The sequence below is a fragment of the Hypomesus nipponensis genome, chromosome 20 (assembly GCF_054491055.1).
Source record: "Hypomesus nipponensis isolate SF chromosome 20, ASM5449105v1, whole genome shotgun sequence".
Classification (NCBI taxonomy): domain Eukaryota; kingdom Metazoa; phylum Chordata; class Actinopteri; order Osmeriformes; family Osmeridae; genus Hypomesus; species Hypomesus nipponensis.
In genome coordinates this window covers 10,852,977-10,869,138 of record NC_140380.1, presented here as the reverse complement: position 1 = coordinate 10,869,138, position 16,162 = coordinate 10,852,977, and the positions used below count along the sequence as shown (strand labels likewise).

Here is a 16,162-nt window from a genome sequence, read left to right as displayed (position 1 = left end):
ATTGCATGAACCCATATGGATATACTTCTCAGTAGAAAATGCGGACCCAGTTGTTGTAAAACGAAACAAGTGGTCTAATGTTGCTGACTTCGTTAATGGAATAGCAGCGGGTTCTTGGACAGTGGCGGCGTTCGCACCACAAGCCTAGCAAGCAGCCACTCACAAATTACGACCAATACATCGGTGAAGGAGGGACTTCTGTAGTGCTTGCGTTGGTGGCCGCATTACAGTTAGATAGAAGGACAGACACGTTGTGGAAACATCACTCTGCTTCTCCTCACTTTTCGGAGATATTCCTTTTGAAGTCCATTTCTGACCAACAACGCACTTCCACACTGAAAAGACCCGTCAAACCAATCATCATGAAGAATCCCGTGTTTTGGTTTATGCTGGTAGGAATGACATTTCTTCTGATGCAACAAGGTATGTGATTTAAAATGTTCGGAAAGGGATATCTTAGGCTACTCACGCATGTTATTTTCGTTCCTTTATTTTAAAATCACACGTGATGTAGTCCTTTTAAATTGCATGGGTTTAAAAATGGCATTAAACCACCTAACGCTTTAACCAAGGTGAAATTGGTGAAACGCTACACAATTGGCATACTTAAAAGGTACCAGTTACTGTGTTTGTAAAACAACTTTTCTCATATCATCAGTGCAACTCTCTGAAATAGATTGTTGCATGTTTGTACGTTGAACGGAATAGTATGTTAAATTCTGTGCCAACTTGGCTTTGGTCATTCCACTCAGAGCATCTTGACATCGCCTATATTTTCAGTCGGAAAGGAGGTCGGCATATAATAGATTGAGTAGGTTAGTTAATCCGGATCGGCAACATGTTAAGGTCATCGAAGTTAAATCGTCTTCACCCGAGGATGGTTCTTGGTGCAATATCTAAAGCCAAAATCTCAAGGACAACCCCGTGAGGTTTCCTATAGGTTATGGATTTTGTTTTATATATTTATTTTGAAGCCTAAATAGAACTAGTTTAGTTATCATTACATGGGTTAACTATAACGGTCTGGTTGAAAATGATCCCTAATGAGAATGTCCTTTTTGCCCAAACTTTCCAGACTTTGACCAATCAATCAAAATCTTCCAAAATTGGTAAATTAAGTCGCTGAATTGCTTGCCCAGTTCACTGGCCTCAACTGTTAATCATAGAAGAGACTCACTATTTCTTAAGGACCACTAGGCTTGTTAAAAATAACTAATCCCATATTGCCTGCTTCCCAACCACTCTGTGTAGAGAGCTGAGTACATTACATCAGAGAGGACTGGTGGCAGGACCCATGAGGAGAGGCTTGTTTGCCCCCCTCTCTCTTTTGTCTCTCTCCTCTCCTTTCTTCTCTCTGTCCTGTCACTCTCTCTCTCTCTCTCTCTCTCTCTCTCTCTCTCTCTCTCTCTCTCTCTCTCTCTCTCTCTCTGTGTGTCTGTTCTGAGCGTTGCCAGGATGCAGCACATATCCTTGCGGCGTTCCCGCCAAGCCCCTCACTGGCCTGTCCTTTGTACTCCCTGGTCCTTCCTCCACCAGCCTGACTCCCCTTCCTCCACCAGCCTGTCTCCCTTCCTCCACCAGCCTGACTCCCCTTCCTCCACCAGCCTGTCTCCCCTTCCTCCACCAGCCTGTCTCCCTTCCTCCACCAGCCTGTCTCCCCTTCCTCCACCTGCCTGCCTCCCCTTCCTCCACCAGCCTGCCTCCCCTTCCTCCACCAGCCTGACTCCCCTTCCTCCACCAGCCTGTCTCCCTTCCTCCACCAGCCTGTCTCCCTTCCTCCACCTGCCTGCCTCCCCTTCCTCCACCAGCCTGTCTCCCTTCCTCCAACAGCCTGCCTCCCTTCCTCCACCAGCCTGGCTCCCCTTCCTCCACCAGCCTGCCTCCCCTCCCTCCACCAGCCTGCCTCCCCTCCCTCCACCAGCCTGGCTCCCCTTCCTCCACCAGCCTGCCTCCCCTCCCTCCACCAGCCTGCCTCCCCTCCCTCCACCAGCCTGACTCCCCTTCCTCCACCAGCCTGCCTCCCCTTCCTCCACCAGCCTGTCTCCCCTCCTTCCACCAGCCTGTCTCCCCTTCCTCCACCAGCCTGTCTCCCCTCCCTCCACCAGCCTGACTCCCCCTCTCCGCCAAAGGCAGGAATTATTGGTGGTTACGTCGCAATTTGGAGCAACAGCTGTTGTTGGACTACCGACCGAGAGAGAGAGTAAAGTGTGGGATGGGGCATGGTGGTGGGTGGGGCATGGAGGGGGGTGGGAGGGGCGGGGCATGGAGGGGGGTGGGAGGGGCGGGGCATGGAGGGGGGTGGGAGGGGCGGGGCATGGAGGGGGGTGGGAGGGGCGGGGCATGGAGGGGGGTGGGAGGGGCGGGGCATGGAGGGGGGGGGAGGGGCGGGGCATGGAGGGGGGGGGGGGGTGGCGGGCAAGGGCTGCTTGGACAAAAGACATGGAGATTGTTGCTGACGTGTAGAGGCTGTCCTCTCTCTCTCTGTTGCTGACGTGTAGAGGCTGTCCTCTCTCTCTCTGTTGCTGACGTGTAGAGGCTGTCCTCTCTCTCTCTGTTGCCGTGTGAAGGGTTAGACGAAGCTGGGAGGAACCAGAGGAGGATGGTTGGAGACGCCTGGCTGTAAAATGTGGCTCTGCCAACCTCCATGTGCGCTGAACACAAAGTGGGACACAGGGATCTTGAATAGGAACCAAACGCATACATGTGAGACAAAAGGATCACAAATGTGATGTGTAGAATATTACACTTCCCTTTTTGGGTGCAGAATTCATATAGAAGTCAATTTGGATATTGTAAAAAAAAAAAAGTTTATTGTTTCTATGGGGGTTACAGGAGAGTATCTAGTCAATATAGAGAGGTAAGAAATATAGTTGTATGTGTCCTAACATCATAGGTATACAGTAGTACTACAGTACATTAGTACTACTTGAGTAATACTGTACACTAGGACAGTTTACTTGAATTCTTGTTGACTGGTCTGTGCATGTAGTACCTTCAAGTGTCATCCTTCTGTGCAAGAAGGTCCCCTTATGTTATGAATCGAGTACTGCAGCTTCATTTTTTGAAATGACTTCTCCTCTGTGCTTCTCAGCATGATATGTTATTAAGCAAATTAGGCGCATTAGAAGCAGCTGACGAGCGTGAATAATTGACATCGGTTACTACCCAGATGTGAAATTGCCACTTTGCCCATTTCGTCAAAATAACAAGAGGGCCTGCTCATTTCCTGAAGGAGCAAATTATAGATTAGAGGTCATTGTTATCATATTTGCACATTTTTCACTGCACGGAGAAACATTTTATCATCGCAGTGTTGCACTGCAGCAACACTGGGAATATTTATTGTAAATGGTAGATTACTACAAATACTTTACATTGATACTTTGAAGGAAACACAACCTCACAAAGAGTACAGTTCTTGGCGCGAAGGCAACCTGACAAATTATCACAATCACTCACTCCACACTCCACGGCTCCTAACTGGAACAACCGTCTGAAACCTCCTTTAATTGTTGTCCCTCATCGGAATCAGTGTGATGCACTTACTCCTCCTCAGTGGCAGTTGGCTCAAACATCCCCTGAAAGTCCAACACTGGTCCGTTATTATGTCGCAACAATACTTTCAATCACATAAAATTACAGGGGAGGCGAACAGAAGAGGCTTTCTTCCCTGTCTGACTCTGCCAAGTCCCCCCAGTGAAGTGGCCACGTGACTTGGCCCCGGGTCTCCAGAACGGCGAGGCTGATTAATAATCAGCCCAGGAACCCACACTACGACTTCAGGCCCCAGTCTTTCACGGGGCCTGTTGTGGCCGAGGAATGCCGCCATCGTCAGTGCTGGCACTCTGTGTCGGCTCAGTCTATGTAACCAGTGTTCCTGACAAATGGGCATTGTAAAGTTCCTGCATGCATATGCTCTGCCTGACAGTAAGCCAGAGGCTGTTGACTGAGTGGGATGAAATACACTTGAGGGAAAACCAGACAACAATTTTCTTCTTATTTTCAACCCCCCAAAATGATTGTGTGTGTGAGTGAGGATTGTCCAATTGACTTATGTTTAGTTGTTATTGAACCAACAGAATTGTGTGAGATTCACCTCGAGCAATGCTATCCACTTAACCGACCGTTGTGATTGTTGAATTGAAAAAGGAACAACATATCCCGCGGCTGTCTGAGGAATACATGTTCAAACTTTCATAATGCTCTCTCCTTTGTGAGTGGAAATCGTGTCTCACAAGTTACGGCTCTAGTATCATCCTGCCTCTTGAATCTTGTGTCAGGTGATAGCAGGCCCTGCATTTGTTAAGGGTGGCAGGGCTGCATGCAGGGGTGGTTCTCCTTCAGACCCAGATGACCAGTGACCTCACTGCTGAAAGGACTGTGAGAGATACGATTAGAGACATCGCTCTCTCTCTGCCTTTCTCCCACTCTCTCTCTCTCTCTCTCTCTGCCTTTCTCTCTCTCTCTCTCTCTCTCTCTGCCTTTCTCTCTCTCTCTCTCTCTCTGTCTCTCTCTGTCTCTCTCTCACTGCCTCTCTCTGCCTTTCTCACTGTCCCTCTCTCCCTCTCTGTCTCTCTCTCTCTGCCTCTCTCTCACTGCCTCTCTCTCTGCCTTTCTCCCTCTCTGTCTCTCTCTCTCTGCCTCTCTCTGCACCACTGACCACATGGAGGACCGACCCTCCCTGGCTGTTACAACTCTGTCATTGATACTCCAAAGACAATAAACACTGCTATCAAGCCTGGTGCATTTCCATCGATGTGAGAGACAGACTCTAGTGGGTATAGATATTCAAATGTACAGTTCAATTCCTCACATCCCTCGTGTTATCAGTATTTCTCTCACACTTTCCAGACCTTTTTTTGTGTCAACATTTACATGAGGATGCCACAAATCTTAACATTTCAGGGTGCAATGCACCCGTAAACATCTTTGTTTGTGGTAGGTTTGGTTGGGTCTCGTTTTACCGACAGATTTCTGCATCATTGCGGTGGTTCGCAACTTACCACGTAGCAGATGGTGGTGTTAGCCGTCAGCTAACACATGGTCAGTAATCCCAGAGAGTGATTACTGGGGCCCTGCCTGATTTGCTGTTCACTCGAAGACCGGGTTCATAGAGAAGAAAAGGCGACATATCAATTAGCCTAGTGCTATCACTGATTGTGCTGGAAAGCTCTTGGCGATCGACTCTATGCTAGTTAAACGGGAGTCTCTTTGTAAAGCTGTTGGGCTTTTCTTAGTGTGTGTTTATCAATAAGGACATTATATGTTGTTATTTGTTGTTGTTTGTATTGTAGGACAATGTACAGTATATCAAATCTTTAAATAGTTTCCTTTTTTTTGCCCCCGCGTGATTTCTCTCTAGGGGGTTTGGGTCTCTTTGTTTGCGTTGATAATAAAGTGATTTAGAAGTCATCGACACTAAATAGGAGATGACCTTTCGGTTTGATGAATATATTGCATTTGTAGTTACACTGGACAACCCTCCGCTCGACTGTAATAGAAATTACAGACACTGATATTGATAGTGAAGCATTCGTAAGGAAGTGTACCCAGACATAACCTCAGAGACGAGGCGTGCCATGTGATCATAGTGAATCATCAGTCAGAGTAGGTCTCCAGGTATGTTGAACAGACGCTAATAATAGCAGCGTTTAATCACAAATTGAACAGCAGCTGTCGAAGATGAGCTCTAATGACGTTTGCTAACGCTCTTATTCAGTGTGTGAGAGCTTACGAGAGCCCTGTCACTCTAGGTTGGTTTTCTCATCAGGTTTCACAAAGCTAAGGATGAGCTCCCGCTCTGAGCCTATCGCTAACGACAAACCGGCTCAGTTGGGAAATGACAGGATTCTAGCAAATGTAGCAAATATTGAGTTACTTTGTGCACAGGTCTGAAATAGGTTGGTTGTGTTTCTTGATGATGTTATTTCCATCGTCTGACGTGAAATCGGTCCGATGACTTTTTAAAAAGCTTTTCCTCACTGTAATGTGTTCGGTGTTGACGTCCACGGAGGTCCAATTGCATTAGATTCATTAACCATGAACACAATACTTGACAGGACTATTGTAGGGTGAAGCTGGGTAGAGGGCCTTAAAGCTGGCAGATTGTTCCTGTAGCCTAGTTTAAAACACAGACTGATGTTAATTCTTTTTTTAGCTTGTCAGCTAGTGTTGCACTGTACTGTTTCAATGTGTGAATAGCAAGGGGTGTATGATAATAATATTAAGAAGATTCCATTCAGTTTTATTCAGAACAAACCAAATGACGGTTTAATATGGATGGTGATTCAGCAGAAAACGTGTCGGCAAACCCTTTGGTGTTACCTCAGACTTGTGGGTGCTCATTGAATTTCATGGAAGCTTATGGGCCCCTTATAATTAATGTTAAACGCTTCAGTGGCAATCTTAATGGTCTTTTGAGGTCAATACAGAAACAAATGTTTCTCATTAATCACAATCCCATTGTTTTGGTTCCCTGAAAACGGTTTTTATAGGTTTTGTATAGCACATCATTCATACAGACCACAAAGACATTATTGCAAAGTGTGAAGTCTTTTCCTCCTTGTTGGAAACCTGCCCTAAATCATGGAATTGTTTGGGTGAAGATAATTGGAAAAAATAACGGTTTCCCTTCAGAAAGCCAAAGCCTGATTTCCACAGGAACATCTTTCAATGAGCCATCCTTACCAGTTAAGAATTCTTGCAGATGTGTCAAGACGTCAACTGAAAAAGTAGTAGGAGCAATTAAGCAGTTTGAGAAAACGGCAATTCGGCCATTATTTCATCGCTACTAGGCTTCCATCTTTGCTGCACAAGTTCTGTCCTGATTTTAGAGAAAATAGCAGGTTTTATCAGCAGTAACTTCAGAAAGACCACCGAAATCACACATTTTGAAACAGTTTCTCTCACTTCCTTTCAAATAGCAGTTGTCCGCCCTCCCAAGTAAAAGGGCAACATGAACAGCAACTGGGAAGCAGGTCAGTTAAAGGTCCCGTCTCCAGAAATGTTGGTGCTTGTTTATCCACATTAATTGGTCAAGTTCAGCCAGTGTCAATCAGTCTGAGACAAATCTAAGGCTGGTTGTATTCTGGCTAGACAGTTATACGGTACAGTATTTGTACGCCACACACACACCTGTTAAATGAATGAAATATAAATTGAATGATACAATACAATGTAACATCCCAGTTGATACAATCCATTTTTGAGCATTTTGTTTTTGCATTTAAGTATGTTAAAGTGATTGCTAATGCCAAAGTGAAAACATGATTTCCAATTCTTTAACTCCACTAACATCCCCAAGGCTAGAGTCTGTAGCTACTGTGTTTAATGGAAATGTGTGAAAAAGCAGGGTTTTCAAACATGGAGGTTAAGTGACATACCAGGGCATGCTTTCAGAAATGTAATAAGTCCATGCTTGTTTGAAGGGAAAAGGACATTACATTTAAACCAAGGTCAATTCTCTTTCTGTTAATTAAAAGACAGACTCTGAAATAGCATCAACGTTTCACAAACAAGCTTTCTTTACATTTGTTTGACCCTTTTACAATAAGAGTGTTCGAGTCAACATGTTTTATCTTTGGAGTCAGATGGCTGAGCGGTGAGGGAGTCGGGCTTGTAATCAGAAGGTTGCTGGATCGATTCCCCACCGTGCCAAATAATGTTGTGTCTTTGGGCAAGGCACTTCACCCTACTTGCCTCGGGGGGAATGTCCCTGTACTTACTGTGAGTCACTCTGGATAAGAGTGTCTGCTAAATGACTAAATGTTAATGGCTACTGGTCTTATAAGAATCCCAATGTGATTTCCAGCCTTGTGAAGTTTTAATGAAGCCATACAACCACTAATGTATAATAGATCCAGAACGTTGTATTTGGTTGGTTATCGATGTAATAACTATTGTTCTACTTCATTGATGCAACATTTCAATAAGACCTAGGGTGTGTTTGACATTAAATGTATTTCATATTTCCCTTAATATTTTGCAATCTTCCCCAAGACAACCCACGTCAGTATGTAACATGGATGTAGTACACCTTGCAGGGGAAACACTTCACAAAGACAAAAATATATGCTGGGGATTGTACCAGAACCATCGATAATGATAGTCCTGTGAAGGTATTTCTGGACAGGCTATTTCTGGACTGTTTTGTTAGCGTCTGGGGGTATAGTGAATTTGTGTATTTTCAGCTTGTTGTAGAAGAGACTTCAAACAATGAAATCTCATGTAGAGAGAATAAGCATGTGAGTGCGACGGTCTGAAGTGGCTGTCAGTTTTAACTACCTCATCCAAATCAACATCCGTCCTCAAACAGTGGTATATCCATCCTTAAACTTCAAACCTTTCAACAAAGATCTTTTTTTCTCTCCCCAGCATACCTCTAATGGATGTCATTGCAGCAGAGGCAAACTTCACCCTCATCACACTGTTGACTTGCACACCGGGTCTGTGGAGCCGACGCAATAAGATCTAGCTTCTCCAGCTTGGCAAACGGGACTCTTATCATAAATCTGTCATCTCCTTGTCTTGTATTTTAGTATCTCATTACCAACTGCAAGTGGACGCATTTGCAGATAGATAAATCACAATATCTTAAGGCATAGACTCCTGATGTTACTTCAGTTGGTTCACCCGACACTAATGAAAGTGTCGTGTACCGAACCTTTGTGAGATTCTACATATTTAACCAGAGTTAAAGGTCTGCATGGATATCTCGGTAGGTGAAGTGAAGCTGTCAGCAATGACATCGACTTTGTGTTTGAGAATGACTGTGGCGTCTGTGTGGTTTAGCAATCACTTAAGCTCAGAAAGAAATATAGAACTGGGCACCCAGATTTATTTGATCAAATACATGACTGGGTGCCTCGGTATCTCACTGGGTGAGTGTGTGTACTGTCTAGGCTGAGAGCTTACCACACCACAGGGGCTTGGGTTTGAATCCCGCCCGTGCATCTTGCTGCATGTCCCTCCTCTCTCTCTCTGACTCCCTCTCTGTCTCTGACTCCCTCTCTCTCTCTGACTCCCTCTCTCTCTCTCTGACTCCCTCTCTCTCTCTGATTCCCTCTTTATTCTCTGACTCCCTCTCTCTGACTACCTCTATCTCTCTCCCTCTATCTCTCTCTCCCTGCCTTCCCTGTCACCCTGTCACTTAAAACTGTCCAAAAAAAGAAGGGAAAGCGCTTTAATAATGCATGAAAAAAAAAGAGAAAGAAATGAAATGAGACAAGACGGGAGTAATTCTTGATGAGTCTGAACTGGGGTGGCTCCACACTGCGCTGGCCTCCAGGCCTCCCTGCAGCCTCCCTGCAGGGCATGTTATCGTGGGGCCAGAGAGACAGACTCTCACGGCTGTGGTTCCTTCTGTCTCAGTCTCCAAGGTGCCAGCGTGCCGGAGGAGTGCCCTTTTGTTTGTCTGTCTCGCTCAATATAGAGAGAGTGACATCGGCATGTTTGCTCCAAGGATAACAGCTGTCCGGCTTCCTGAAGGAGTTTATTTAAGTTGCTTGTAGCTTCTGTGTGTCCATTTATCTCCTGCGATGTGTTTCCCCCAGTCTCTATTATCAGCCGCTGTTAGCTTACACCCTTTCAGACGGGCCTTATCATAAACGGTGAAATGATTCCTCCCTCTTCCCTATGTAAACACCCCCACACAGAGCAGAGAGGGCTGGCGAGTTCATCAGTATGTGAGAGATATTCTACAAAAGGTAAACCCACACTGGATCATCAATAGACTGACATGGTGTTGTGGTGGGGGGCCACCGAGGTTAAAATAATATCTAAATCAGGAAATCCAGGGAGCTGGAAAGAGTGAAATGAATCAGTCCTGTCTCTTAGCATATTCCACAGTGTTCCTTTTCAAACACCCCGACTCTCTATCTCTCTCTCCAGATGGCAGGTTCTTTAGAAGTTTATTATTTTTGCTGTGCCACAAGGTATAGTGAGCAGGAGAAAATAATGTTTATTAGCATGCGATAAGGCGCTTCACTCATTCTTTTACTCAAAACGATTTACCTTTTAACCTGTTGTTGGATTTGGCTTGAATAATGAATCCAAATGTTTTGGCTATGTGAGATCTTGTTATCCAACTAAAATCGAATATTAAAATCAACACACACAACTTGGACTGAGGGCAAAAGCACTGCTGCATTTCCAAACACACACATTGACATTCATTGCTTTGCATCGAATCTCTGCTGGGGCCTCAGAATGGATTTTCGCCCTCACACAATCTCCCTCTTGCACCGTCCGAGTTCAAACACTAGTTTCTTTCACCACATCGCCTTCAAAATGCACCATGTCAAAAAGAAAAGAAGAAATCGATGACTGATGCTTCCCCTCCCTGTCCCCCGTTTTCTGCATAACCAATTATGAGACACTGTAAAGCAATTTGTGCGATCGCTCCGAGAGGCCCTGTATTCGTATGCATAAACCTGATTGATTTTTACAGTCTGTTCCTGGCACATGGGTGTGATTACCACCGCGAGAGGGATTCACTGTCAATCTCAAACAGATTTATTTCCACGCATCATGATGCATGGTCTGATCATCCAGATTTAATTAAGAGATGCATTAGAGTCATTCCTGTTCCACCCATGTTTAGTAGAGTACGACAGGTAAGGACATTGGGGATTTAGCCAGTTTTACAGCTACAGTTGTTGAAATCCTTTTTGCCTTTTGTAGTTCACAATAGCACTAGTTAGATTCCCAAAAAAGATGAATGGCGCGTTGAAAATAGGACCCTTCCCTTGGGAAACATCACAAACTCCTTGATGTTCCAAACATGGCCAAACCCCCCACCACTTCACTCAGCTTCAGGATTGAATTGCTTCTGTATTTCTCTGTCAAGGTTATGTATAACAATACAGTGGGCTTCAAATCAGTGTTCCTACCACTGAGGGAAAGGTAAGTTCAGAGTCTGTGAGCTGGACAATTTCAGAGCTGCTCTGCTTTAGAAGATGAATGGTGAACATTAGGGGGGGAAAGTAGTTGCGATGAATGTGGTGTTTGTGTGGGGGAGACGGGGCCAACAGAAGAGAAGAAGTGAATGTGTTTTGTTGCTCCTATAAAGGGGAAGGAAGCAGAAAATGAACCTCTCGCTGCAGCGCAGTGTAAGACACAATGTCCAGTGAAGGAGGGTGCGCTTGCCAGCGATTAAAATCGCATCTAAGGTGTTTATGAAAACAAAGATGATTACTTCAGATTTTTATAGTGTTTCCCCGAGTAGCTTAAGTTATCAGATTAATATTACAGATGTATCAGGTGGCGGTCCATTCAGTAAACTGGCAATTTCCAGTGTTGGGAGTCTATATTCTGTAACATTCATTTGATAACTATCTGCAATTCCATGCAGAAGTCAAATGACATGAGATCTTTCATGAAGTTAAAGGCATTGGAACAGGTCGGCTGTACTGTACCACTAATTTGATCTCTGTCCACTTTGTCACACAGTAAGAGTTGGATCTCACCTGGCATGAAGAGTCAGACCCTTAGACAGGTCTCATTATCTGGGGAGACGCTTACAGGCATTGCTGACCTTTCCTGTTGTTCGAACAGCAAAACTTTACGAGGTGTTTCCAAAGCCCTCTCAAGTAGGATATGGGTGGAACACCAAAGTTTCAAGCAACTAGTCTAGTGCTTCTGGATCTGAAGGTCGAGTCGTGTCAAACCAGCACCGTAGGTTTGCTTTCAGATGTGGGTGGGGCAACTTTTATTAACAACTGAGGATGTGCTATAAAAAAAACAATGACGTTTCAGTACCATTTGTAATTTAATAATATGAGACAATTGGTTGGGGGTCTGAATACTTTTGTAAGGTGTAGTCTCTTGGAAGTCAATTTGAAGTTGTTGGTTGATCTTATCAGGGACATCATCATTACAGGGGAACTTGTAGTCATTTTTGTAGTCATGCCTTCTGTGATTTGCTTAAACCTACGCTGTTTTATTATCAATATGTTCTGAATCTGGTTAAAGATTACACGTATTATATACGCTACTGAATTCAGCTAAAGGGTGTGCTATATTGACAAGTTCCAAAGCATCTACAAATCGTACAAATTTGACTTTTTAAATCAACACATGGTAGTTAATTGTGAACTGAAGTGAAGGCTGTGTTTTCAGTACTGTTCAATAGTGGATGGATTATTTCCAGATCGATGTTATTGCCTACAGGACAGGTCTGCAGAATAAGCCTTAATGTTGACTTATGTCAATAACAGTCAATTGCTCCAGATAGTTCTGCTGCTTTGTGCCCTCACACACGTCCACTGTGTGTATTTTGTGTGTGGGGTTGATTTTTGTGTGTCTCTGTCGGTCTGTGTGTGTGTGTGTGTGTGTGTGCGTGTGTGTGTGTGTGAGAGAGAGACAGAGCACCAGAAGTGTTTCAGGAGGCGACACTCAAGACATGGCAGGTCATTTTCTCACTGTCCAGGGCTTCAGTCTCCTTTCAGGATCCCTCAGTTCCTTCTGGTCTCGTTACAGACAGGTGTTGAGACCCACCGCAGTGTGGCCCCGAACGACAACCACACTGCTTCTGTACCTCCTTTTAACTCCTTCTGGTGTCGAAGCAACGCGGTGAAATGCTCTTTTGAGGAGAGTTTCTGAGGCTTTGAGAAACACATTTCATGCAAATGATTTCACTTGGGAGAGGAAGCCTAGATCTGAGCTCTTGTGTTAATCACACCATGAAAACTTTGTGTTTTACCACGTAAGAAATGCTTGATTTGTGATGATGATTAACGGTTGCTTAAATGTGGATTGTAGCTAAATCCCCCCCCTCCACACCTTCCCTACCAATCAGCCTAAGGGGAGGGTTATACTTTAGATTTCTCCAAAGTAGCTCACCCACCTACAGATTATCATGAATCATTTCATCACTGGCTTACATGCCAAAGCCTCTTTTGAACAAAATCACAGAAGGGAGGTAGTGTAGAACAAACACCACATCTCCCTGCAAGGATGAAAAGTCAATCTTCTGTCCTGCAAAGTTGTCAAGGAGGAGTATTTCCTGGAGTTTCTGACATAAATTAAATCCAGATTGCACGCACCAAAACCTGTTTTATTGAAATTGTAAAAAAAAAAAAGAAGCTGTATCCATCAAGTGAATAGAATAGATGGTGTCTCTTCCTAATTGCTTGGCAGTAAATCGTCGGGTTGGTTTCCAGGCCAATGTCACAGGTAGCAGTCAGTCAGAGCGTCGATATTCAATTAGTTTACTCAGCGATGCTTTGCATGGGCGCTCACCGCAGGTGGAAAATCCTTACTCCTTTCTCTTTCTTGTCATGTCACTTTCTATACCTTTTTTATATTCTCTCTCTCTCTCTCTCTCTCTCTCTCTCTCTTGCTCTTGCTCACACACTTTCTGTCTCTTTCTACTTCTACCTCACTCATTCTCTCCATCCACACCTCTTTGTTTTAGCCTGTGTGTGGATGGATGTTTGCATCTCTGAATGATTGCCTACGGTGCACGGCTCACTCTCAGAAGAGGAAAGATGCGGTGGGGGCGGGGCGGTAATGGAAGGTGGGGGTGGGTGGATGGATGGATGGATGGAAAGGGCCAGGGTAAAAAATGTTGGAGGTAGAAAGAGCTTATCCTTTTAAAAGGTACCACAGTGAGGTGGAGGATGGAGAGAAGGGTGGAAGGGGAGAGAAGCAGGAGTGGAAGAGAGGTTTTCTTTTTCTAATTACAACTTCAGCATTAGATTGACCTCGGGACCCCTAATGTTCTGCGGTAAAGTGGCTCGATGGTAGTCCTTCTGCACAACTGGAGCCATGTGACTGAGGACTGTGTTTGTTTGCTGTGGCAATTGTAACAATTCAACTGTTTGTGACATTTTTGAACCGAATAAGATAAGATACTTTGGAGGAATTAGTTTACATATATTACAGTATATGCTGTAAGAGAATGTTGTTGTTTTTTTACATTAAACAACCAACACTTCTTTTATGGTGAATATTAATAATGGTCAAATAAACACCATTGATATCCTCTATAACATGGGCTTGTGCTCTGAATCTCTGTGGAAATCACAACAGAATGAGATGGAGTCAACGTATAGAAGAGCTTTTTTTCCTTGTCTGCAAAAGTATTGATGGGATTGTTTTCTGTCATCCCTGTTGCTCGAGTAGAAAACGGCGTCAAGCGTTGTGTTCTAGTGTTCTACCTGAAGAGCTGGAAGAGGAACGTGTTCTTGTGATGTGACTTCAAGAAAGCCTTGCTTTCCCTCCCTCCCTCCATCTCTCTCTCTCTCCCTCCATCTCTCTCTCCATCCCCCTCTCTCTCTCTCTCTCTCTCTCTATCCCCCTCTCTATCCCCCTCCCTCCATCTCTCTCTCCACCCCCCCCCCCTCTCTCTCTATCCCCCTCCCCCCATCTCTCTCTCCACCCCCCCCCCTCTCTCTCTCTCTCTCTCTCTCTCTCTCCCTCCATCTCTCTCTCCATCCCCCCCTCTCTCTCTCTCTCTCTCTCTCTCTCTCTCTCTCTCTCTCTCCCTCCATCTCTCTCTCAACCCCCCCCCTCTCTCTCTCTCTCTATCTATCCCCCTCCCTCCATCTCTCTCTCCACCCCCCCCCCTCTCTCTCTCTCCCTCTCTCTCCCTCCATCTCTCTCTCCACCCCCCCCCCCCTCTCTCTCTCTCTCTCTCTCTCTCTATCCCCCTCCATCTCTCTCTCCACCCCCCCCCCCTCTCTCTCTCTCTCTCTCTCTATCTATCCCCCCTCCCTCCATCTCTCTCTCAACCCCCCCCTCTCTCTCTCTCTCTCTCTCTCTCCACCCCCCCCCCCTCTCTCTCTCTCTCTCTCTCTCTCTCTCTATCCCCCTCCTTCCATCTCTCTCTCCCTCCCTCCCTGACCCCCTCCTTCTTCTCCCTGGGGTCAGACAACAGCTTAAGAACATGTAAGACATGCTTAAGTCTCTTCTCTGTTTGGCCTGGAGGTGCTTACAAAATGGGCCTCAGTCGCCGCTACATGCAGGCACTCACATTGTAAACAACACATTGGGATGATGACTATTTCACAAAGGATCTTACTATCAGAAAAGAGAAGCTGATTGGCCTAGACAATTTGTCGGCCAATTTCACCGGGACCAATCCCAACATTTGCATGCAGCTCCCTTGAAGAGCCGTCGCTTGAACATTTCTTTATCTGCATGTTGAACCATCAAGACTTCCTGTTCTCTGAACAGTCCAACGAGTGGCATCTGACACAGATGCCCTCAAGTTTCTCATCCAACACGCCGTTTGTGAAGAACCCGGTAACCCGCAAGGCATTTCACTCATTAAATAAACATGCTAAGCTGTTGTCTTCCCCATCAGACTCACACGGCAAGACCCCAATGAGGAGGCCAGATACATCACTTATTTATGAACGCGGTGAAACCAGGGGAAGACTTTACAGATCTGGAAACAGTGTCTGACTCGGTGCAACGCCTCACATTGACATCTATGGGGAAATAAACACTGATAGCCCAGGTTGAAACACCCTTCTTTAACCCCTCCCCTTGTAGAAATGGAGGGAAAACAAACGACCAAACCGCCCCTCACCCCCACCCTCGGCTTGTGTTAGTATTGAAATTAGCTCTGCGAACCAGCAGACTGACGGTGGCCACAGGAGGTAGCTGACCGGCCTAATCCTATTACATGACACACAGATGAGCAGACTTCTGCTCTGCAAATCTAATCTGCCCTCGTCTGACTCGAGGAGTAAGCACTTTTTCCCCCCCTGAGCAAACTTCAGCTCAAAACAGCATTTAGGTGCTTGTCGGCAGCATTTCTCTCCCTCCCACCCCCTCCTCATCACCCCCACGTCAAAGAAGATTATGCAAATGAGTTTGGTTTTTTTTCTTCGATTTCCTGTTTGTTGGTAGTCTGTTTGTGTAGCATGTCAGGGTTACGGTGACCTGCCATGCAAAACTAGGTGCCTGAACTGTCCCTGGTTTAAAAAATATATAAATAAATACAAGAAGTAGCTTTGTCCAGACTTAGCTGTGTCAACAGCTCTTTGATTCAGGGATATTCAATGTCATCCCTGAATGATTGCCTTCAGTGTGATAAACCCATTCATCTACGGCAAGCTTCCACCTGATCGACACACAGTCCCCACGGACCCTGGTGGGGAGGAGGGGGGGGGGGTTGAATGGATTAAACGCAAAGTAGCTTAAAAAAATTCAA

General features: G+C 45.3%; 1 protein-coding gene across 1 annotated transcript in view; it reads left to right on the top strand.

Annotated features, from left to right (window-relative positions):
* The first annotated feature begins 243 nt into the window (after positions 1-243).
* Positions 244-16,162, top strand: part of ntm (neurotrimin) — a 179,433-nt gene continuing 163,514 nt past the window's right edge. Inside the window, exon 1 of the mRNA XM_084684172.1 lies at positions 244-423. Coding sequence (XP_084540298.1) covers positions 363-423 — 61 coding nt within the window. The 5' untranslated portion in view covers positions 244-362. The remainder of the gene's footprint in view (positions 424-16,162) is intronic.